At 44.2% G+C, this 25180-nt stretch overlaps 1 protein-coding gene across 2 annotated transcripts in view; it reads left to right on the forward strand.

Moving 5' to 3' along the window:
- Nucleotides 1-25180, forward strand: part of crybg1a (crystallin beta-gamma domain containing 1a) — a 57378-nt gene that overhangs the window by 19989 nt on the left and 12209 nt on the right. Inside the window, exons 2-13 of one of the 2 annotated variants that reach the window (XM_076992112.1) lie at nt 592-721; nt 6053-7428; nt 9344-16973; nt 17518-17556; nt 17877-17995; nt 18707-18881; nt 19910-20049; nt 20957-21083; nt 21261-21296; nt 22345-22544; nt 22724-22850; nt 23059-23204. In XM_076992112.1, the coding sequence (XP_076848227.1) occupies nt 592-721; nt 6053-7428; nt 9344-16973; nt 17518-17556; nt 17877-17995; nt 18707-18881; nt 19910-20049; nt 20957-21083; nt 21261-21296; nt 22345-22544; nt 22724-22850; nt 23059-23204 (10245 nt within the window). Of the gene's footprint in view, nt 1-591; nt 722-4687; nt 4986-6052; nt 7429-9343; nt 16974-17517; nt 17557-17876; nt 17996-18706; nt 18882-19909; nt 20050-20956; nt 21084-21260; nt 21297-22344; nt 22545-22723; nt 22851-23058; nt 23205-25180 lie in introns of those variants that run through there. The other variant, XM_076992113.1, reaches the window with a different exon arrangement.

The raw sequence follows: 25180 nt of genomic DNA on the forward strand, positions 1-25180 counted from the left end.
TAGTAAAATGGGAGTCTCAGATTTCCTTAGAATATTTTTTAAAACACCTGTGACACACCATTAAGGAAGAAATGTCAAAACTCATCATATCAATCAAAGGCTAAAATAAAAGTGTAAGGGTCATGTCAGTTATGGCTAAAATGAATCAGCGTATGTATTCAGTTCACAGAGGCAGTCATTTCAAAAATGTCTTTGTATTAACAGAGATATATTTCCCAGTAAGCATTTGTCATTGGCGACTGGTGGTCATAATCCAGATACCTTTAAAACAGGTTTGAACTAAGTCAGTACTAGTCTGAGGAGCAGGGGCAGGAACGTTAGCCATATGGATCATAATGCTTCTGTGGGGATCAAAACCTGCAAATCCAAGTCATAGTGTTCACACCTGGTATGATCTGGTTTAAGTGGAGCAGATCTATCTGAGCTGATCTCTTGTGACTGGATCACCTGAGAAGTATATTTACACCAAGTGTAAACACCCCCCCCCCCCCCCCCCCCACACACACACACACTAATCAGAACCGTCTAAAGAAAGCTCCGTGGCTACTCTCAGTCCAGACGTAAAATACTGACACCCTGTTCCTCTCACAGGAGTTTCGACCAGATAAGCATCCGTACGGAGGACATGACGTGGTCCACTCTGCCCTCCGAAACTCCGTCTGTGATCAGCCTGGATCTGAGCAGCTCCACCCCGGCCTCCCCCACCCGGAGACACAAGAAGGTACGTATGCGCACATCTGCGCTGTGGACCAATCACTGCCCTGGGATTCCTCACAGCCTATCAGCTGCTGCGAGTCCAAAGGCACAAGTGTGCAGACCAGTGCGGGGAGCATGGTGGCTCAGGGCTGTGGTGCCTTCACTGGGTTGAACGTATTAAAATGTTTTAGATTACATGTCCGCACAGAAACCGCCACGCATCCACATTTCACCAGGCACCATCGCCAACCTTCTAGTGTCATGTAGCGAGTAATCTTTCATTGGGTGATAGTCCCTAACCTTTGTGATGATATGGGTGTAGTGTGTAATCTTTCATTGAGTGATAGTCCCTAACCTTTGTGATTATGTGGGGGGTTTGACCTTTGGCTAGCAACCAAGTAAGCTAAAATTTGTTCCGTATTCCAGCACTTTACATGGTGATCCTTGTGTCAGTCAGATGAATTAATGCCGCCTGGCCCACAGCACCTTGTTGGTTGATGGTTTGGGGAGTGACGTGATCTGGGATCAGCCTCCTCTGTGTTTTTGCTCCAGGCTCAACTCATTCACCCCAGGAGTCCAGTTTTCATCTTACTGCAGACACTAATGTCCTCTGTTGATATGAGTGTGTATAATAATTTGCTGTAAGGCACCATGGCTGAAAACAGGACTTGGGACTCTGTTGGTTTGTGTGTGTTATTATCCGTGTGTTATTTTTTCGTGTGTTATAGTTTTGGATAGATCGTGCATCTTTGCACAGTCTGAATATTTGAAGGAATGCCACCATGAGTTGTTATCATTGCATTAAAATAATTATTTTACAAGAATGAATAAATGCAAAAGTACAATTCTCCTAAAAGTTTGCTGTATTGGAGACATTGAAGTGAAAAACATGTGACCTTTCCAGTCATGTGACTCTTCCAGTCATGTGATCTATCCTATGAAACTAAACCCTGAACAAAGGCTACGTAATACCATTTTTGCCAGTCTGTTTCGCAAGGAAGTGGCTTTGGTAACACTGTGGCAACAGTAACTGTGGCAACACTAACCGTGGCAACGCTGCAGAAAAAAGAGTGGACTGGTTTACTTTTGCCCGAGGCTGGGGCTGCGGCCGCTTCTGTGGCCAGATGAATGACTCAGGCTCACATTACCCAGCCAGCCGAGCCTGCTTCAGGCTGCCAGACAAACCCATTATGGCTCTGTGTATTCTGGCTTTTTAAAAATACAGCATACTGGCATTTTTTCCAGGTTAAGTTTAGCCTAAATTATGCTGTCTCTGAAACGTTTATGTTACTCTTCACAAGACTGGCACTACTATAATCTATGGTGTGAACTGATCAAATAGTCCGTTCGGTGTTTCCTGTTGGTAGTCCTTAATTTTGTTGAGATTGACATTATAAGTATGTAAGTTTTAGGGGCGACAGCCTTCTGTCTCCCTCAAAGGGATGATCTGTGAACATTCTGGACACGCCATGTCTTTGTAACCCACACATCCTCATAGTCCACGCCCTCATAGACCACGCCCTCATAGTCCACGCCCTCATAGTCCACACCCTCATAGTCCACGCCCTCATAGTCCACGCCCTCATAGTCCACGCCCTCATAGGCCACGCCCTCATAGACCACACCCTCATAGGCCACACCCTCATAGGCCACGCCCTCATAGGCCATGCTATTGTATGCCAGGGCCTCACAGGCCACACAGCAGATAATTAGCAAGACAGAGTTGGACAACCTCAGAGACTCTTCAGGCATCAGTGTGGCTGCCTGAGTGACACTGGGGGTTGTTCAGCACACTACACAGTGAGAGTCAACAACAGACACACAGTGTAATGAACCGTCAGCAGGTAACAGTCAGGCTTCTCTGTGGAGCCGCTTGAGTTCTGTTCTACGGGCCAGTTACACAATTTCAAGACAGAAACCAACCCATTCTTCAAGAAGAACAGACCCACTGTTATGTTAAATCGTCGGAACAAAAGGTTGTGGGTTGAAACCTCCCTCAAAAGACAATTCCATCCAGATGCAGAGAAAAGAAGAAGAAATGACTCACGAGTTCCTGCTCCAATTTCTACATGTGTACTCATCGTACCAGTTGATGTGGGTTTACACTGGCAACCATATAATTACTGTGCTAATGGACTGTTGGGCTAGCTGATAATGGCAAGAGATTTCAATTCTGTTTAGCGTATGTGGAGTTAGTTCACTGTGGTCACAAGGTTTTTTCTCAAGCATGTACCATGTTGGGGTGTCTGATACTGTGTGACTTTCTCAATCCAAGTTCATTTTACTCGTGTTACTGAGGCAATATTTTCAGTGTTTATAAATACACTATTATAGTTTGTGTCGCTGTACACTGAAGTTCAAATTTATTTCAAAATATGACGCATTTATCGGTTGTTTCATTTATTTTTTCGCCGAGTCAGTGTAAGTCTAAGTTCCTTTAAGCTGCCAGTAGAGGGCAGCAGAGACTGGATTCTTTAGTGACTAACCGCCTCCTCGCCTGTTTGACACCACCGGCTTTGGTTGTAGTTAATATGCTTTTCGGTTAGATTTAGTAATAACAGATCAGATGTGTTGAATATGCTGTGGTCATAAAAGACACAGATTACATGATCATATTATTTGCTCTTATTATTAAGTATTACCAACCAGTTCCAGGAGCAGATCTCCAATCACAGTAGGCAATTATTCATGATGAGAGCCACCAAACTGGGTAAGATTTACAGATGTCTAGGAACACTGAAGGTTCTGGTTTCCTGGACTAGTAGCCACAGGTCATTGGGCTGAAAAACAAGATCTTGGAGCGTCTGAAACACCAAACCAAAAACCTGATAAGCGTTATGGGAACACTGTGGCAGCCTGTTGGATGTTAAAGACCAGCCTGGCAGAAACCTGCACAGATCATGAGATGTAGTGTAGTGCCAAACAGTGGTTTCAAACACAGGCCTGAACCAGTCAGTTAAATGTTACCGAGAACAGCACTTACACACTCATGCTTACAGTAACCACACTCCACTATCAAGTGGCACGACGGATAATATGAAACCAGCTTAATGTAAAGGACAAGAGAAATAAAATGCTGACAACCCATAAAAGAAAAAAGAAAAAAAGTCCACATCATTAATGTGGCACACCGACTAGTGCAATTAAAAGTGAGTAATTACTAATGCATTAAGGAATACTCCCATATTTAAGCCTATGAAAACTCCCATATTTATGTCTGACAAACTAAAACATACACTACTCTGTGTACACTGGTAGTAGTGACTGACTGAAAGGCACAGGGAACAGGAAGGGGTCACAACTCTCTGCCCCCCAACTGGTCTGCCTCGTGTTTGTCCAGCAGGTCATGTTCCTGTATCAAGTGCTCAGGTGTTCTTTTGAGTTCATCAGCTATCCAATTACGAGCGCTTATAGCAAAAACAAACAAACAAACAAGCACGCAAACAACATGGAGTGCCACTATTTACTATTTCATTATGGTATCCTGTCTATGAAAAAGCTTAAAAGGTGGGTGTCTGTAGGTGTACTGTTGGGTACCTGTCAACCCTTTCTAGTTCATGAGGCATGGGTAACAGGATATCCCGCACTAAGGGGTCCTATTGCACTCTTTGGTGTCCTGACCATTGAAGACTAGTAATGGATCTGCATGGTGTGTGCTGGCAGTGTAGTAATAATATGAAAAGTTGCATTAATGTGAAAATGAGAGTTTTATAACTGTCAGTTTACGAAAATAACTAGCTTTACAGTTTTGCGTATATACCATGTGTAATAAACTGAGGTCTATGTTGCATAAATATTTGAAACACACGTGTACTATTCATTTATTTATTCCACATCACGTTTAAAAAACACTTAAGCCCCGATGTGTCTGGGCCCGTTGAGAGCGGCCTGACACCCGTTTGACAGACAGCAGGGTGTGGTCGTCTCCATAGGCTAAATTACCTGCGCGGTGAATCATTCATTCGCGAAGCGTTTTGACTTGGTCCGTCAGTTGGGCAACAGCGAAGGAGCTTTTTGTGTGACACTTACCTGCCAGTGACCGACCAAGCCCGCATTCACTTTCGACTTCATCAAAAGTTTGTCAGTCAGTCGGACTCCTTACACACTGGATAACCTGGTGCCTACACTTTAGTCGCTATGTAAACCGATTCGTGTGTGTTTTTTTTTGTGGTTTGTGTCTGTTGCGGAAAATTAAGGACGGTTAATTTTTTTTTGTTCGTTTGTTTCGATGTGAATTTGGGAATAAGGCACATTCGGCTACAGGTAGCGTTCCAGCTCGGCATAAAATGGTGAGTTTAATTTCGTTAGAAACATATCCAGCATTCCTATCTAACCCGACGTGTTAATTAAGGGTGTAGGTTGTCCTCGAGTTTGACTACATCGTGTGTTCTTTCAACAAGAAATGAAAAAGTGGGTGAGGGGGGGCGGGGAAAGGCGGGCCGAGGGCACCGGAGTGCGCGGGCACCGGAGTGCGCGGGCACGACCGCTCTAATCTCCCGTGATCGTGATACGCGCGCCGGACAGATAGTCAATTATTCAAGTGACCGGCGGCGAGCAGGTAGGCACGCGCGCTCAGAGTGGGTCCTTATAATTCACAGCGTTGTGTGGGATTAACATTTAACGATTAACATTTACTCGGCGTTCCGCAGTGTCTGCGCGTGCCAGCGTGGCACTGCGAACTTTATATCTGAGTCTGTAACGCTGTTGTGATGGAAGTATTTAAAATGTGATAGTCTAAGGTCTCTGTGTTTGTTCATTTATTTATGTATAACCATTCATTGCTTTCCGAGCAGTTTTATGTGAACCATAGAACTGGTTACTAACAGTGTTCGATTATAGGCAAACTTTTAAAAAGTGTTTATTGTATGTACAGTTTCGTTTATAGTTTTATGATCCATATATATTCATTTACTAAGACGTTCTCGCGACTGCCGCATGCGCGCGACGTACGTCAGCCGTTAACGGGTGAATATTTGGCCGGTTGCCTCCATATATTTGTGTGAGGAAAACTTTTCACTGGCGAGTCGTCTTGAGAGTTTCTTTAAATTAACTGTGGAAAGAGTTCTTCACGGTAGGGAAACTCGAAACAGAAGGACATTTTCCCTTGACAGTAAAGTTTGTACTGTACTCGGTTTTTTTGTTTTGTTTTGTTTGTTTCTGCTTATCCTTAATTCTGTCTTTGGCTGAAAGTTTTAAGATGCCTTGGCCTTTTCTAAAATGTCATCTTGTAATTGTTTGCATTGAACAAATAGTTGTGACTCAACGGTTTGGAAGCATTTCAAGTATGGCACCAATTTGAAAGGAAGATTTCCTTATCCCTAATTTGTTTCTCTTTTTCTTCTCTTTTGCACCACAGAATTCAGATAGTGTGCTGAACCGCGTTGCAACGTTCTTCTTAAGAAAACGAAAGAGCACCGATTCCGAAGAAACAGACGAAAGTGCATCCCAAGCAACCAACACCTGCAAGCATGTGGCACCTGTGAACCAGGCGGTGTTGCCTGGTGATCTGGACAGGGAAGAGGTGTTTGTTTCAGACGTCGGGCTGCACGGGTCTCCTAGCGTTGGCTCTCTCTCTGAGGACGGAGGACACCTGCCGTTTGCCGACAGCGACAGCAGCGGACGAGGGAGCGTGAAGGAGGTGGAGGTGCGGCGGGTGAGCCGACCGGAAAACGACGAGGACCTGCTGAGAAGAGAGGAGAACAGAGAGAACCTGGTGAAAAGCGTAGAAAACAGAGAGAACTTGGTGAAAACAGTAGAGAAAAGAGAGAACCTGGTGAAGAGAGAGGAGAATAGAGAGAACCTGGTGAAGAGAGAGGAGAACAGAAAGGACCAGGTGAATCTCCGAGAGTGTCGAGACAACCAAGACGTACAGCATCTGGTGACAGAGGCCAGCAAGAGGCTCCAGGTCTTCCTGGAAGAGACCAGTGTGACGGAGGGCGAGGGCAATGGACTGATCACACAGACCACGCTGACATGCGCCGAGCTTCCCGTGAAGAGCAAGTCTGAACCCAATTCCCCACCCGCCCCAGGAGGGACGGAAATTAAAAGGAGTGTTTTCAAGGCTGTCTTCGTGGGCAGAGGGAATTACACCAGCCTGACTGGGGCGACAGAGTCGCAGTCCCGAAACCAGTCGAGCTTGGAGAGTTCCTCAGAACAGGGCGACGGCGACATCATGGGGAGGCGGAAACGCTCGCGCAAGTCGAGCAGCGGCTCTCAGGACCTTCTCAGTCCCAACAAGGTCTTACCCCCAGAGCCCGAGGATGTGTTCTCCCCAACCTCGCCCTCACCTGTCCAGCTACACAAAGCTGTGTGGGTGGAGACACACCTGGAGGAGGAGAGTGAGAGCCCTGTCGACACTCCTCCTGCTCAGGAGGCACCTGCCCCCGAAAGCCTCCCGAAACCGGACTACAGAAGTGGTGCTGCCCCTGGATCTCGGACAGCAGCAGCCTCAGACCTGAAACGATCCGTTCCGAGCGCGGGGGCCTTGGAAGACGAGACGGCGGCCGCTTCCTCTCCAGAGCCTCTTGGTAGTGAGGACGCCGAACAGAAGGACGCAGTTTCAGATGAGGTTAAACCTGAGAAGCGCAAGAGTGTGAAGCTGTCCAAAAGCGAGAAGTTCTTTGTCAAGAGGGTGTTGGTTGACTCACCGAAGTTCTCCGGAGAACCAGAGACCGCACCAGGAGCAAACTTGGATGTAGCATTGCGGGGAAAGCAGAAATCTGAAGTGAGAATGTGAGTTCTTCTCTGTTCTCTTCCGTGTGTTTGTGTGTTTGTGGTAACACTCTTTTGTTCACTGCTCCGGTCGAATCCATAGTGTGCAATATGATCACTAGTTCCCCATGATTTCTCTATGGGGAGACAACAATGAACTCCGAGTCTTTTCAAAGCTTATGCGGCCGCATGGAATGAGTGGACTAAAAGACCATCTAGAGTCAATAGACTAACAAAGTGCTGTCATTAGTCTGTACTGTTTGAATTTCCATTCATCCGCTAGTAACATTTGGGAATTACATAATTATACCGATACATAATAAGTTAGAAAGTAAGAAAAGTTGTACAACACTTTGTACCTCATGGAACAATCGCTCATATAAACAACTTTAAGTGTACCAAACCTGTCCTACAAGTCCTATTATAGCCCTTCCACAAAGAAATCAATCATATGAACTAATGGACTTGAAGAAATGTAAAGTTTATTATATTAAGCGAAATCTAACCGTATAAGGCCAATTTATGTTCCGGTTGTGCTGTTTGGCAGTAGTGTTTGACTAGACTCTGTTCTGTCCGTTGCTCAACAATAGCCATTTATCTGATCTTCACTGGTCTGACACGCTGGGATGGTCCATGTGACCACACTACCCACTCATCCACACTATTACAGTCTGTGACAGACCATAAGCAACACTGTGAACAGCACCAGCAATTTGAATGAGACTTCAAGAACAAGAAAGCAGGGAGCTTGGATTTATAAGGCATTTATTTTTTTGGTCATCAAATATGCTAATTCCTATTTGCCACGAATGTGCATGCTTTTAGGACCACAGAATGGTAAACGTGAGTGTTTACTGAATAGGATGTGGAACAAGATAAGAATAAGAAGCTAAATAAATAGATAAGAAAAAGGAAATAATTCTGACACGAGGTTCATTGTGCTCAGAAACACCCGCATCCGCCATCATACAGATTCCAGTTCCTTCTGCCTCTGGTGAAAGTTTTCACCGCGCTATCTAATGTGATCATCTTAAGTATTTCTAACTATATAAAACTGTAGTTCTCAGAGTTGTAAATGGTAAATGAAGGTAACAATGAATCACTGAAAAGTTCAGAAATATGAGACACCTTATCAGGTGTTACAGGGTTGATTCTAGACTGCTTTGTCTTGCAAAATATTACTAATAAAAGAGAAGGCCTCTCTGTAAACGGAGAGCACATGCGTTTGCACATGCTCAGTTCAGTTGATTTACGTGTTGCCCTTGGTAACACTGTAATATATACATATTTGGAGTTTGGGATTATTGTAAAAAAAATGATATATATATTTGGAGGTTGCTTTCTGAAGTCATGCTATCAGGCCTTACTCACAAAACAGGAAAATGTGTCATGGTCTCATTTAGGCCCCTGGCTTATATTTAATGACTGTTTATTACACTTTGTATGATTTATAGTTCAATACTGAATGTCAGTTCTGCATTGCTAAATAATGTAGTGATTTAGGTTGTTCAAGAAATGTCACTGGTTACCACGGTTACACTTTTGCATGCCGAGCAAATGCTGCATTCTTGCTTCAGGCAGTAGTAATGGATTTCAGATGAACTTTTTATTAAGGAAAAGGAAGTATTCTTCTTGCTTAAGCTTCATATTCAGAGCATTGAGGAAGGAAGGAAACATTTATGAGTTCAGATTAAATATATATTCCTATAATTTATAGTGTTATAGAATACATTTATCAAACAATGTATTGGCCTCTATGAATAGTTTTAGAGAATTTTGAGATTCCATGGGGAAATGCAGTAAATATCTGTCCTAAAGAGTTTACACATCCTTCATAGTTGCATCATCCACAGCAGTGATTGATGCATTTTCACCAAGTCTGAAGCGTCTCTTAGCACGACTGAGTCCTTATGTTTTTGTTTTTGTATTCCCACAGTCGGCCTAACCTCAAGAATGTCAGTGTGGAAAACAGGCAGCACAACCAGCAGTCGTCTGGCCTTCCAGGAGCAAGCGGCGACGTGCCTGTGAGAGAGAAATTCAGCACAGCGGGGAGACCTGACCACGATGTAGCGGAGACCTCTGAGCTCTATAGTACCGCCACAGGCACCGAGGAGGTGGCGGAGATGTCTGGATACAAGGGTCAGCTCAGGACAGTGACGGTCACAGCGTCCAGGCGTGTGGAGAAGGCAGGTAGTGGTCCAAGCGGAGCGGCTGCTGGGAAGAGCTCAGCACCACCTGTGGCACCCAAGAGCAAAGCTGCCACGAGTCGGGCGATGAGCTACACCGAGGCCACGAGGGAGGAGAACACAAGGAAGGCAGCAGATAACAAGGTCACTAAATCGCCTACAGCTAGAGAGCAGCCTGCTCTGTTCACGAAAGCCTCTGACAAGTCAAAGATTCCCAAGAAGCTTGCTCCGGAGGTCCTGCCAAAGCCGACGAAGATGCGAGAGACGAGCACATCACCCAACACTTCAGCCTCCTCTCCGCTCCCGACACACGAGACGAGCCCAAGTGAAGGAGGCACATACAGCTCACGTAGTACCGTTTTAAAACCTCAGCCATCCCCACCTGCTGGAAAAAGTGAAACCAAATCACCATTTAGGAATGAGCCAAGTGCGGCAACTCGAGTAGTGGCACAAAAGACTTCACCCACCAAAGAGCAGGAGCCAATCAGAGGCAAGCAGTCCATGTCACTGAGCGACGAGGAGCCAATGAGAGGAAAGCATTCAACGTCGCTGAGCGACGAGGAGCCAATGAGAAGAAAGCAATCAACGGCCCAGAACGCGGAGGACAAAACTGTCCGGTCCTCATCACCTGCTGCCGATGAAACTGAAGATCTGAACGTCCCTAAAGATGTAAAGTCAAAAACACAGTCACACCCTCCTCCTGAAAAATCTCCAGGAACAAAGAGTAAAGTCTCAGAACAGACGTTGCCTTTGACCAAAAAGACAGTTGACTTTATGCTCAAACTGACAGACTCGGCTAGTAAAAGCTCTAAAACTTTTGGTAAAAGTGAATCAGTCAACATGCCTCCCACCCCTACAGATGCAGAGCAACCGGAGAAAAGCAGCGGGAAGCAGAAAGTGACATCCGAAACCCAAGTCACCAGATCAAGGAGTCCAAGAAAGCAGAAGTCCGATGTATCACCAACAGGAAGTACGCTTCCTCGTTCTACCCTGCCCACTATTTTCAAAAAGCCCTCAGAGGAAGATGTTGACTACGGAGAACGTGACTCACCCAGGCAACCCTCACAAACTGATGCCAGACCGGAGAACGATGATTCATCTTCACGTAGCGGCCCTCTGAGCACTGGCAAATCAGCCGAATGTGACCAGCCTGCTGGTGATACTGTAATACCGAAGTACTCACCAGAACATAAAGTGAAAAGATTTGGAAAGGAACTGGGTGATTTTCCTAAAACATGCAGCAGTATTCCCTCGCCACGTCTGAGAAGTCCCATTAAACCTAAACCCAGGAGAGAGATAGAAAAGGTGAAAGGGGAATTCGCTGCCGATTCAGAGTCTCTCCTTGGAGCGTCGGGACTGAACGCGGACATGGCAGGAGAGACGCGCGGTGCGTGTGTGGAGACGACGGAGCCCACTGCACGTGTGAAAGATGCGCTTCCAGAATCCGAAGAGAATAAAGACAAGGCCAGAGAGACACAGAGCGTGAGTGTTCGATCCGTAAAGCGCACTGTACAGGTGAAAACTTTAACACGCGTGAAAGAACAAAAAGTGGATAAGCCCGTGGAACATGGTACTGATGTTAAGGTTTCAGCTCAAGAATCTGAACAGGAAACGGAAAATTTTAGTTGTGAGACCGTGGAGCAGACTGCAGAACTGACAACTACACTGAAATCGTACAAGCCTGAGGAGGTGCAGAGTGTGAGTAATAGGATTATAGACCGTACTGCAGACATAAACAGTCCTCGTGAAACATCTAAACTGAGTCAAGTCAGTCAGAGAGGAGGTAAGAGGACCTTTGAATGGTCAGCAGATGTGACTCCACTGCGTGTATGTGAACAGAAAGTGGATACAACTCAAAAAAAGCAGAGTTTGTCCATGAAGATCTCTGAACCTACTTCTGACGTCAAGAGTTCACCATTTGAGTCATTTGAACATGAGGAGGAGAAGACTGTGGATAATAAAACTGTAGATGATACTGTTGATGTAACGGCTTCACCTGAGATGTCCAAAAAAGTAGATAAACGTATGGAAAAGCAGAGTGTTTCTGTGAAGAAACTCACTACTGACATAAAGACTCCACTCCAGGTGTCCGAACAGAAGGTGGATGAAGTTCAGGAAAAGCAGAGTGTGTCTACAAAGACCAAAGAACATAAAGCTGAAATAAAGACTTCTCCACAGACATGTAGACCTAAAATAATTGAACATGAAGAGAAGCAGATTGTGGATAAAAAGACCACAGATGATACTGTTGATGGAAAGGCTTCACCTGAGATATCCAAACAGAAAGTGGACCAGGAAAATAAAACACAAAGCATGGATAAGAAAATAAGAGACCGTGCAGGAGATATCAAGACTTCTCTTAAAACACCTGAACAGGAAATGAGTGAAGTCAGAGTGAGTGGAGATTCTAAGATCTTAGAAGACACAGATTTGAAGACTTCACCCCAGGTGTCTGAACAGAAGGTGGATGAAGTTCAGAAAAAGCAGAGTGTGTCTACAAAGACCAAAGAACATAAAGCTGAAATAAAGACTCCACCACAGACATGTAGACCTGGAATAACTGAACATGAAGAGAAGCAGACTGTGGATAAAAAGACCACAGATGATATTGTTGATGTAAAGGCCTCACCTAAGATGACCAAAAAGAAGGTAGAAAAACGTATGGAAAAGCAGAGTGTATCTGTGAAGAAACTCACTACTGACTTGAAGACTCCATCACAGACTTGTACATCTGAAATAATTGAACATGAAGAGGAGACCGTGGATAATAAGAGGATAGATGTAGCTGTTGATGTAAATACTTCACCTGACATGTCCAAACAGGAGGTGGATAAAGTTGTGGAAAAGCAGAATGTGTCTGTGAAGAAGACTGAACAAATGGCTGACATGATGACTTCACCACAGACATGTAAACCTGAAATAACTGAACATGAAGAGGAGACCGTGGATAAAAAGACCACAGATTATACTGTTGATGTAAAGGCTTCACCTGGGATGTCCAAAAGGGTAGAAAAACGTATGGAAAAGCAGAGTGTTTCTGTGAAGAAACTCACTACTGACATAAAGACTCCACTCCAGGTGTCCGAACAGAAGGTGGATGAAGTTCAGGAAAAGCAGAGTGTGTCTACAAAGACCAAGGAACATAAAGCTGAAATAAAGACTCCATCACAGACATGTAAACCTGAAATAATTGAACATGAAGAGAAACAGACTGTGGATAAAAAGACCACAGATGATACTGTTGATGTAAAGGCCTCACCTGAGATGACCAAAAAGAAGGTAGAAAAACTTATGGAAAAGCAGAGTGTTTCTGTGAAGAAACTCACTACTGACATAAAGACTCCACCAGAGACTTGTACATCTGAAATAAATGAACACAAAGAGAAGGAGACAGAGGATAAAAAGACCACCGATGATACTGATGATTTAAAAGCTTCACCTGAGATATCCAAACAAGAAGTGGACAAGGAAAATAAAACACAAAGCATGGATAAGAAAATAAGAGACCATGAAGGGGACATCAAGACTCCTCTTAAAACACCTGAACAGGACGTGTGTGAAGTCAGTGTGAGTGGAGGTTCTAAGATCTTAGAAGACACAGTAGATTTGAAGACTTCACCCCAAGTGTCTGAACAGAAAGTGGATGAAGTTCAGAAAAAGCAGAGTGTGTCTACAAAGACCAAAGAACATAAAGCTGAAATAAAGACTCCACCACAGACATGTAAACCTGAAATAATTGAACATGAAGAGAAACAGACTGTGGATAAAAAGACCACAGATGATACTGTTGATGTAAAGGCCTCACCTGAGATGACCAAAAAGGTAGATAAACTTATGGAAAAACAGAGTGTTTCTGTGAAGAAACTCACTACTGACATGAAGACTCCACCACAGACATGTAAACCTGAAATAAGTGAACATGAAGAGAAGGAGACTGTGGATAAAAAGACCACCGATGATACTGATGATTTAAAAGCTTCACCTGAGATATCCAAGCAGGAAGTGGACAAGGAAAATAAAACACAAAGCATGGATAAGAAAATAAGAGACCATGAAGGGGACATCAAGACTCCTCTTAAAACACCTGACCAGGAAACGAGTGAAGTCAGAATGAGTGGAGATTCTAAGATCTTGGAAAACACAGTCGATCTGAAGACTTCACCCCAGGTGTCTGAACAGAAGGTGGATGAAGTTCAGAAAAAGCAGAGTGTGTCTACAAAGACCAAAGAACATAAAACCGACATAAAGACTCCACCACAGACATGTAGACCTGAAATAAGTGAACACAAAGAGAAGGAGACTGTGGACAAAAAGACCACAGATGATACTGATGATGTAAAGGCTTCACCTGAGATGTCCAAAAAGGTAGATAAACTTATGGAAAAACAGAGTGTTTCTGTGAAGAAACTCACTACTGACATGAAGACTCCACCACAGACATGTAAACCTGAAATAAGTGAACATGAAGAGAAGGAGACTGTGGATAAAAAGACCACCGATGATATTGATGATGTAAAGACTTCACCTAAGATGCCCAAACAGGAAGTGGAGAATGAAAATAAAACACAAAGCACGAATAAGAAAATAAGAGACCGTGAAGGAGACATCAAGACACCTGAACAGGAAATGAGTGAAGTCAGTGTGAGTGGAGATTCTAAGATCTTAGAAGACACAGATTTGAAGACACCAGCCCAGGTGTCTGAACAGAAGGTAGATGAAGTTCAGAAAAAGCAGAGTGTGTCTACAAAGACCAAAGAACATAAAGCTGAAATAAAGACTCCACCACAGACATGTAAACCTGAAGTAATTAAACATGAAGAGAAGCAGACTGTGGATAAAAAGACCACAGATGATACTGTTGATGTAAAGGCTTCACCTAAGATGACCAAAAAGAAGGTAGATAAACTTATGGAAAAGCAGAGTCTTTCTGTGAAGAAACTCACTACTGACATGAAGACTCCACCACAGACATGTAAACCTGAAATAATTGAACATGCAGAGAAGGAGACTGTGGATAAAAAGACCACAGATGATACTGATGATGTAAAGACTTCACCTAAGATATCCAAACAGAAAGTGGATAAAGATAAGGAAATGATGAGTGCTGGTTTAAAGACCACCGATCATACAGAGGAAGTGAAGATGTCTGATCCAAAAATGGACACTAAACGTCCAGCAACCCTAAAATCTCAACCACCTGAACAGGAAGCCGTCCAAGGTGAAGAAAAGCAGGGTGCACGTGTTAAGAGCATAGAGCCCACTGCAGGCTCGAGCAGTTCACATCAAACATGCAAAGAGAAAGACAGCAAGCTAGGACAGAAACAGACAGGGACTGTTTTGACCATGGCTTCCACACCGGCCCAAAGCATCGCCAGTAATTCAATACAAGCTCTCTCTGAAGAAGTGATCAGCGTAGAAGTGTCTGAACACTGTGAATGTGAACCAGCAGCAGAAGCAAATGACTCTCAAATGATAAAATCAGATATAGACGCCTCAACTGATAGTACTACCCAATGCATACCTAATAAGCCCAAACCAAAAGTAGATGTTTACAATGAAGGGACACTTTCAGAAAGAGCTGTGAAAGATAAGGGCGAAGGCACTCTGGCAAAAATAGATAAAGGTTTATTAAAACCAGCAGACAGTGACCTCAGGAAAACCAAAGATCTTGAAACCAAAAGCATTGAGCAGTCTGACAGACCACAGGAAGAACCTTTCTCAGTCGTACAGGTGAGTGTTTCAAAGACACCTCAAGAATCAGGGAATAAACAAAAGGCAAATGTGGTTAATGGTATTGCAGTGACTACAGAAACCGCATCAGAGCCCACAGCTACAGTGGTTCTGGCAGAGGAAGTTATTCATGTGAAGACAAAAGTTGATCCTTCTGCTCACCTTAGCAAAGATGAACTAAAAAAGATAGAAAAGCCATCAGATACAAATGTACCAGGCACAGTTAGTGACGCATTGAAATCACATGTCCCAGAATGGATGAAGAAGGATGAATCCAGTATGAAGGAGGCAGCTAGCAAGACGGTGGAGTTTGTAGCTAAAGAAGAAAGAGTTCAGAATGGAAACCTAGTTTCTGATCAAAAACCTGTGTTGCACAAGGTAACTGACCAACCCAAAGATACAGACCAGGTCACTGTCCATGTTGAGAAGCAGAGCGAAGTTCTGCAACAAAGCACCACCGATAGCATGAAGATTAACCAGAAGCATAAATTCAGCCTCACAAAATCTCAGGATAGAAACACTGGGTTAGTGTTTGACTCTGAAGAACTGCCACCACCGACTAGTAAATCTCAGTATATTACATCAAAGGATCTGCCACTGTCATCCAGAAACCTCTCGAAGACTAAGGAAGCTCCATCTAGTTGGCTCGATGTGGACCAGGGATTCGAGAAGAAACATAGTAAGCTGGAGAGAAAGATGGACTGTTCGGCAAGCGATGAAGGTCTCCTGGATACTTCTGATGATTCGGAAGACTTCATACGCAACATTAAGGAACTCTGCTCCCCCTTCCTGCTCCCCCCAAAGAAGCATGGTCAAAACAAGATGCTGACACCAGTTTTCGCCTTGCCGGCGATTAAAGAAGATCGCTTCGAGAAGACCCTTGATCCTGACCACTTCAAGTTTGGGATACGGACGGTCAAGGGCCCAAAGGATCCATCTCCAGCGATGTTGATCAAGAAGAAAAATGAGGAGGCCAGGAGTAAACCACTTCCGAAACGCATTGGGGCTGAAGACAGCATCCTCTTCAAAGCACTTTCTTCTCAGAGAAAGGAAAAAGAAGATGCAGAGGACAAGCCAAATGGGGAAGAAGGTGACACAGCAGAAGGTTCTGTGAAGTTTTCTTCACGGTTAGAGAGAATGTCCATCCTGTCAAACCTCATGAACACCCCTAAGACCACAAAGAGAGCCCAGTCTGAGCCTGAGACGGTTACGACCGAACCCGCATCAACCGCTACACCTTCCCAGCAAGTTTCAAAATCAGAGAAGAGTGCAGTGCTGCCTTGTGAACCCGTCGTGATGCCAGGGGTGGCGGAAGGGAACCTCCTGGATCAAGGACTACTTAAGGACGGACCTGGTGATCCAGTAAAGACCCCTTCCATTTCTTCTCCCATTGCCAACTTTTCTGAAATCAAACTTCCTGATATCCTGGAAAGGTACATCAAGAAAGACAAGGATGTCAGTACAGCTAGCTCTCAGAGCCAAGAAACACCTTCCCTAGTACCTGTAGTGGAAGTGGATATGACCTCTGGAGTTTCTGAAGTGAAAACTGGACTAAAGAACATTACGAAGATACCGGGGCTCCCAGGACTGACCTCTGAGACAAAGTCACCGCCACTCCAGGCCAAAGTACCTTCACCTACACAGACACAGGTGAGCTCAAAAGATTTTTATAAAATGCTGTCAGCATGCCCTGTATATTTTTTAAAATAGGAGTTATGTTATAGTAATGTCACGTTTGTGTTGTGTGAGGTTAAAAAGAAAAGGTGTATTTGTATTTTATTTGAGATCTTCGGTTGTTTTTGCGTTCTCCATTGTCTGAGGGTCTTGGTGTTCTTAAATTCCTAAACCATGTACCCCTCAGTATGAGGAATGTAGATCCTCTGGGCTTTAGTTTATGGGACGGGCTGTAGATCCGTTCATATGTATATAAGTACAGAAGCACTATAGTTGCTTTCCAGCTGCAGTGATCGTATGTGGGTTTTGAAATAAATCTCACAGAACACTCTTTGACATGTGGAAACAAAGTTTAACACAAGCAGTGTCTATATGGGTGTCATGCTTTAAAAGTGGCAATTAGATGTCAGTGGGTGATGTTGATATTTGTATCATTTGCATTTGTATTATTCCTGCAACTAAATATTCTTCTTGGTTTGCACTGATTTTTACACAATACATCAAACTTTTTCCTGTGCAGATAACTACACCAAGAGGTTTTCACAAGCGCCCTGGAAAGGTACTAATGAATTTACGTTTTGTTAGTGGTACATGTTATATTGCATGCATATATATATATATATATATATATATATATATATATATATATATATATATATATATGCAATATAACATGTATATATTAATGTATTAATATATATATATTAAGAGAGTTATGTGTATGAAAGTATGACAATTTTTGTTAACTTTCTTTTTTTGGGGGTGGGGGGTATGTAAAAATGATACAAAAAACTAAAAATAAGCCAAAGCAGTATATCAGAGTGAAGTGGTACCTTACATGACAGAATAACAAATGTGGGAACTCTCATCTCTTTATAGATTGTGATCTTCCAGCAAGCGGAGTGTAGAGGACAAGCGTATGAGGTGTTCAGGGATGTAGAGGACGCTACCTCCTTAGAGCTTTCTCCTATCATCTCCCTCAGGGTTGTCAGAGGATGGTGAGAGTTTGGGGTTCTCATAGAGACTTCAGAACAACAGAACAAGCTTTTCTTATGCAACATACCATCTTGTAAAAAACTACAGCTCGCATGGAAAATAGGTTATGTGGATGAGAGCAAAGGGCACAAGCATAAAAACGCATTGGTCAGGTTTATGGGGCTGTTGTAGCTGATATCTTGCACATAAGCCTCTGTCCTTGTGTCCTTGAGTGAATCCAGACTAGAATTTCCATTCACTTTTTCATTCAGTTATTACCTTTGCTTTCTGTTTTGGTCACAGAACATGTGTGTTTGTACAGACTCTGATAAAAGGGCCCAGAAGCTCACGAAGGGCTTTATCACCAGCTGATGACTTTTGACCGGCTGTTGTAAAGCAGGGAAAAGACTGAAACATAGCTGGTTCCTCTCTGGGAAGAACAATCTATTCAGATCTATATTTAATATGGAAAGGCAAATGCGTATGTAGATTGTATACGTAGATTAATGTGATAGGAACAACCCTCTTCTCACACTGTACATTTACAAACGGGTCAGACCAGGGTGACTTAGTTTCATTCATGTTTCAGAAGACAAACAGTGTTAGGCATCTTGCTCAAGGTTATTGGTACAGCATGGTTCACTTACTCAGACAAGGGACTGAATCCACGGGAGATGCTATGTTGTTATACTAATATACTATACTAATGTTTGATCATCGTCTTTCCTTCCTAGCTGGGTGCTCTATGAGAAGCCAGGATTCCAGGGGCGGTCCATTGCTCTGGAGGAGGGGCCAACAGAAGTGGCCAATGAGTGGGCAGAGATAGACCCTGGACAGGAAGTGGGACCAAATGGAATGCCACTGCCAACCAAGCCCATGGTTATCGGCTCTATTCGACTGTCTGTGAGGGTAAGAGTGCCTCGGTCAAGGAGAAGGCTTAGCTCACTAAAGCAGGAGTTTCAACTCTGGTCTCAAGCCCCACCCCTTTCACAGTTAGGTCAGGTATTCTGTAGGGTAGTCGGAACACAGGATTAGAGTTGAACATCCCTTTGAACAACAGCATTCATTGTTACGTGCACGTGGCTTTCAACACTTTAGCCCCTCCTGTACATAATCACAAATGTCTAGTGGTGTGTAGAGGTTAAGGGGAAAAGTTGCCTAGCCTGAAAAAGGTAATGTGTGGGGGTGGGAACGCACACAAACCAGGCCGAGTGAGGTGGAGCTGAAAACATATGATAGGAGACTTTAGTTTCATTCTTATCCTATGTTTTTAGTTTTGGTGAAAAAGAGCACTGAGGTAGAATTGTGTTAAATTTACGGCTTTTGGCAGACACTCTTAGGTGTTTTTGGGGTGTGATTGTTGCCAAGGGTGCACTTTGGCAGACACTCTTGGGCTGTGTTTGGGGTGTGATGGTTGCCGAGGGGGCACTTGCTTCTGTTGCTAGTGTGCACGTTTACCCCCATTGACACTGGCTTCACAATCCACCTCAGATGGAATGTTCTTGAGAAAGACGAGTTTCATGACCATGTGAACGCTAGGCAGGCAGCCGATTGGTTGAACAGAGCTGCCTTACAACACATTTCACACATGTATGCAAGTTCAGCAGTCGCAGCCAGATTCTTCTGGCACCTCTAAGGTGTGTTTGGAGCAAAGTGTTACTGATGATAAAGTGCGCTGGAAAATAAATAACAGTGAATTCCCTAAAGTCATTGTGCTTTGACTTTGTAACACGCATGATAACAAAGAGTGTTTTAACTAAAGATCAAAATGAAAAGTACCTGCTGTGTGTGTGTGTGTGTGTGTGTGTGTGTGTGTGTGTGTGTGTGTGTGTATGTGTGTGTGCTTGTTAATAAAAGTAAAGGAAAAGCATTATCTTGCACTATTAACTGCTTGCATATTAATGAGATGTGTCCCATCCCGTCCCCGTCCCCCCCAGGACTACAGCTTGCCTAAGATAGACCTCTTTGCAGAACCTCAAGGAATGGGATGTCTGTCTTCGTTCTGTGACGACACCATCGAGGTGTGTGCATATGGAATTCCTCAGAGCACCGGCTCCATCAAAGTCCACTCTGGAGTGTAAGTGATCCCTCTCTCTTCTCCTGAACTTCTCCAACCAGCACAACGAAGCCTTTCATGCAGCCGTCCCTCAGCAGAGCAGGAGGGTGTGGGCGCGGGTGTGTGAGAACACACAGTGCAGTGTGTGTGTGTGTGTGCCAATCAGGGTTTAGTGCCAATCAGGGTAGTGTATCAATCAGGGTTTAGTACTCTGACTGTAACCCAGTATACACCTGTGCTAGAGAGCGAGTGAGTGAGTGAGTGAGTGAGTGAGTGAGTGAGTGAGTGAGTGAGTGAGTGAGTGAGTGAGTGAGTGAGTGAGTGAGTGAGTGAGTGAGTGAGTGAGTGAGTGAGTGTGTGTGTGTGTGTGTGTGTGTGTGTGTGTGTGTGTGTGTGTGTGTGTGTGCTGATTTCTCTCCGTCACTGGAATGTAGACCTGCTAGTGCGTGTCTGGAGCAGAAAGCTTGATGTCTGGAGACATGTTTGTCCTCAGTCTTGTCATGAACATTGGCAATGGCTCCTCCTGCTGCAAATGAACCTTTTAGCAGCAGACCACAGCACACCTGGCTTCCTCTACGCAGTTTAATACACAAGCTTCATTATCCAATCAGAGTGAGACTTAGGTTTCTGAATTTATTTACTTCATTTAAAGACGTTTATATAAAACTATTATCATCTATAAAATTCTACATTATATTTTATATATGAGGTCTTCTCTACAGAGATGAATCATAATGTTGGACCTAAAGGTTTGACTTGAGAATGGGAGGTGTGGTATTGAAATTTGCAATGTTTGGTAAGATGTAAGTAAGTTTCGAAATCACAGCATGGTAACCCAGTTTGCATGTGTGTGCATGTGTATGTGTGTGCATGTGTGTGTGTGTGTGTGTGTATGCGCGTGCGTGCGTGTGTGTGTGTGTGTGTGTAGTTGGCTAGTTTTCAGTGACCCAGGCTTCCAGGGTATGCTGGCTGTGTTGGAGGTAGGGGAGTACCCCTGTCCCGAGTCCTGGGGGTTTCCTGCACCATTCGTTGGATCTCTGCGGCCGCTCAAAATGGTAAACGACTTCCTCCTCCAAGCTTCTGCGTCCTGGCGCTTACGGCAGGATGGACTGTTGTGTCTGTTGCTGTGCACGTTTACTCATTAACACTTACATGGACTGTAGCAGTTCGTTTGAACCGAACACACTTTTCACTCCACAAAATTCAATTGCTTTCCGTTCACTGTTTTTCAGGGTGGTATAAAAGTGGAGAATCCCTATGAAGCCAAGGTAACTTCACTCCCCTCGGTGCCCTGGTGTTGAACGTGCCCCGAGCTGCCTGGTTTGGCGGTGTGCACCCTTGCTCACAGCGTTCCTGGTGGGAGCGTGCCCTGTCGTAATGGTGCTGTTCTAGGCAGTATTCATTTGTTCGGCGGTGCCTTCAGTGTCTGGTGCTGTTTTACGAGTTCTCAAAGGCATCCGTCGTATAGTTTCAGGTCGAAATGTGCCTGTTATCGCATGTCTGAACTGGGCAGCGATTGGGCATGCTCAAACAACTTTTTTTTCCTTTTTGGAGTGGTTTGGTGTGATTGGCTTGTGTTGGCGGTCTTTGTTCATCCTTCATGCCAGATCTATGGTTCATCTTACCCTCTCATAATTAGAACCAGAAAGTTATTGGATTGTAGAGGTCAAAAGATAACCAAACGTTTTTGTATGCGTATAATGTTTTGTTTACATCATTTGAAAACACCAGCTGTCTTTTATATTGTGGGAAGTTTTTTGTGAAGATTGGATAAATAGAAACGGTTCAAAATTACTCTGAATAAATGGTCTGAACGTCTGTACTACGACGTTCCTTCAGCAGTAGCCCAGTTTCATAATCTGTGGCACATTCAGAACTGCCTCTGACCAGTAGAGTGTATGCCAGGTGTGTACGTGGAGAGAAAAGCCCCCCCTCCCCAGCAGATCTTTGACTGGTGGACCAAACCAAACACCTGAGGCAGTGACCTCCAGGGGTCGGGTCATAGGTGCGCGAGCAGACATTTCTCCAGACTCCTGTTGAGCTGGACTAACAGGCCGAGGGTCAGGACCCTGGACTAATGGTAAATGATGCAGGGAGTGGCGTGAGGAGAGGAATTCCCAGCATTCAGTGCATTCTGGGCACGCTCAGACCAAACTAAACCGCCGCCCTGTCTTAACACTGTAAATGGAAAGGTTAATAGGCAGTGTATGTTTCACAGGGGGGGGTCATGTGTAGTCATGTCCAATGTGGGTTATTCCTGTGTAGAGCTTTGAGGATTTTAAATGAGCTCTCCCCCCCCCCCCCTCCCCCCAACAGGTGGTGTTGTACGAGTACGCTCTGTTTCAGGGCATGTGCGTAAAGGCCGATGGTGATATTTGTGAGATTACAGAGCTGGAGGGAGAAGAAGAGCTCAAGAAGATTGAGGATGAGAAGAGTACCGAGAGCACTGACCTCAGATCAGCTGGCCCCATGAAGAAACTGACCTCTGTGGGGTCCCTGAAGATCCTGAGTGGCCTGTGAGTGAAGTGTTCAACACCACCACGCGGTTTGCCCTGATGAGGGCTGTTTTAATACGATTTTCACTCATGAGGAATGTGTTACTGTGAGTTACTCTTAAGTGAGGGATGTGTGGATGTGATTTACCTTTACGACACTTTGTGAGGATATGATAGATGTGTGTGTGTTTCCCACACAGATGGGTGGGCTACTCTGAACCACACTTCGAGGGTCGCCAGTATGTGCTGGAGGAAGGCGAGTATGTTGACAGCTCTGATTGGTCAGAATCTGGGGATGCGCTGCGTTCCATTCGCCCTATACACACCGTGAGTGATCCAGACCTTTGAGATTTGCATAATTAAACATAATTAAAGGGTGGCTAATTGATACAGAGATGATATAATTGATATAATTGGATATAATTGAGATTTGACATGAATGTGTATTCTGTTTATTGAGATGGGAAATATATGATGATCACAAATCAGGTGTATTCAAAATACGTTTAGCTGTATGTCATCTCTGGTCTGGCAGGACTTTGTGTCTCCAAGCCTGAAGGTCTTCAGTGAGCGTGAGTTTGCCGAGAGGAGCCTGAGTGTGGATCTGCTGGGTCCGGTTCTGGCCATGCAGGACACCAGCTACGGGACGAAGATCCAGTCAGCAGAGGTTCTGTCTGGAGTGTGAGTGTGTCTCACTGCAGCCTGTATTTCTGTGTGTATCCGCCTGTCTGTCTACCTGTGTAGAGAAAGCAACGATCAGTCCATATTAGAGCTGAAACGATTCTTCGAGTAACTCGAGTAATTCGATTACAAAAATTACTCGAGGCAAATTCTTTGCCTCGAGGCTTCGTTTAATTTATGTCACCATCTATTTTAAATGTTTCTACTGTCGTATCAATCCCGCTTTGTACTACTGCGCAGCTCCGGTATCAGTGTTTTACACAGACTGTTATAACTGACGCACAGGTTTAAGGCGGCGTGATTTGTTTTGATGGAAATGGCGGAAAATGAAGATAGCGGTGTCCGTAAAAAGGCAAAAATGTCAAAAGTGTGGGACCATTTTTCGCTGCGCAAGGAGGACAACGTAGTGCAGTGTATTTACTGTAAAACAGACCTGGCCTACCATAACAGTACTTCCTCAATACTTCAGCACCTAAACCGAAATCATCCGCACGTGAACTGCGCTTCTCCAAGCGGTTTAGGAGCCTCTCCAAGTTATGTTTATGATTATAACTGATATAAAGACTAGTGCTTGTTATAATGTACAGTAGTTATAATTATATATAGCACGTGTTATGAGTCGATAGTGACTAGACATAATAAGTAGCAAGACAGCAAATGATCTCACTCATGTAATTTATCATCTCATCTCTCCCTCCACACACACACACACGGACATAATTTGGGGGGGGGACATGTCTTTTTCAAAAGCCGGTTTTGGTCCCCCCCAGTTTTTACAGTTAAAACCAAATATTTAAATAGCGACGAAGCCATGTCCCCCCCACTTTTTAACGGTTAAAAAACAAATATTTAAATAGCGACGAATCTAGCGCTAGGACCATGCAGAAAACGACCTCTCCGATGTCCCCCCCCCCAAAAAATTTTCGTTAAAAACACAAAAGTGGTGATTTTGTCCGATTACTCGATTAATCGATGGAAAAATTGACAGAATACTCGATTTAAAAAATATTCGATAGTTGCAGCCCTAGTCCATATATCTTCTATCGCTCTTTCATCCCCCTTTCCCCATCTGTTCATCATTTTCCCCTTTCTCCCATATTTCACGTTTTCTGACTCGTTCTGGCTCTGTTTGTGCTGTGTGTGTCTCTGCTGTGTGTGTTTGTGCTGTGTGTGTATGTGCTGTGTCTGTCTCTGCTGTGTGTGTGTGTATGTGCTGTGTCTGTCTCTGCTGTGTGTGTTTGTGCTGTGTGTGTTTCTGCTGTATGTGTTTGCATAACTCTGCAGTCTCCGTGCCCCGTCACCATGAAAACACGCTCATCGCCAACATCCTTTTCCGCCTTGGTTACCACTGACTGAGAGGATGGAACATGAATGCGAGAATTAGTCTATTGGGGAATATTCAAGAATTTCCTGTGTTTAAATTCTATTTATAGTCGTCTCAGGAATAGTATATTTTTATTATTCCCTCTTCTTGTCACTAGAAAACATGAACTTGTTGTTCAGGTGTGTAAGTGCAGGTGTTGTTCAGGTGTGTAAGTGCTGGTGTTGTTCAGGTGTGTAAGTGCTGGTGTTGTTCAGGTGTGTAAGTGCTGGTGTTGTTCAGGTGTGTAAGTGCTGGTGTTGTTCAGGTGTGTAAGTGCTGGTGTTGTTCAGGTGTGTAAGTGCTGGTGTTGTTCAGGTGTGTAAGTGCTGGTGTTGTTCAGGTGTGTAAGTGCAGGTGTTGTTCAGGTGTGTAAGTGCAGGTGTTGTTCAGGTGTGTAAGTGCAGGTGTTGTTCAGGTGTGTAAGTGCTGGTGTTGTTCAGGTGTGTAAGTGCTGGTGTTGTTCAGGTGTGTAAGTGCTGGTGTTGTTCAGGTGTGTAAGTGCTGGTGTTGTTCAGGTGTGTAAGTGCAGGTGTTGTTCAGGTGTGTAAGTGCAGGTGTTGTTCAGGTGTGTAAGTGCTGGTGTTGTTCAGGTGTGTAAGTGCAGGTGTTGTTC

The sequence above is a fragment of the Brachyhypopomus gauderio genome, unplaced genomic scaffold, assembly GCF_052324685.1.
Source record: "Brachyhypopomus gauderio isolate BG-103 unplaced genomic scaffold, BGAUD_0.2 sc89, whole genome shotgun sequence".
Taxonomy (NCBI): Eukaryota; Metazoa; Chordata; class Actinopteri; order Gymnotiformes; family Hypopomidae; genus Brachyhypopomus; species Brachyhypopomus gauderio.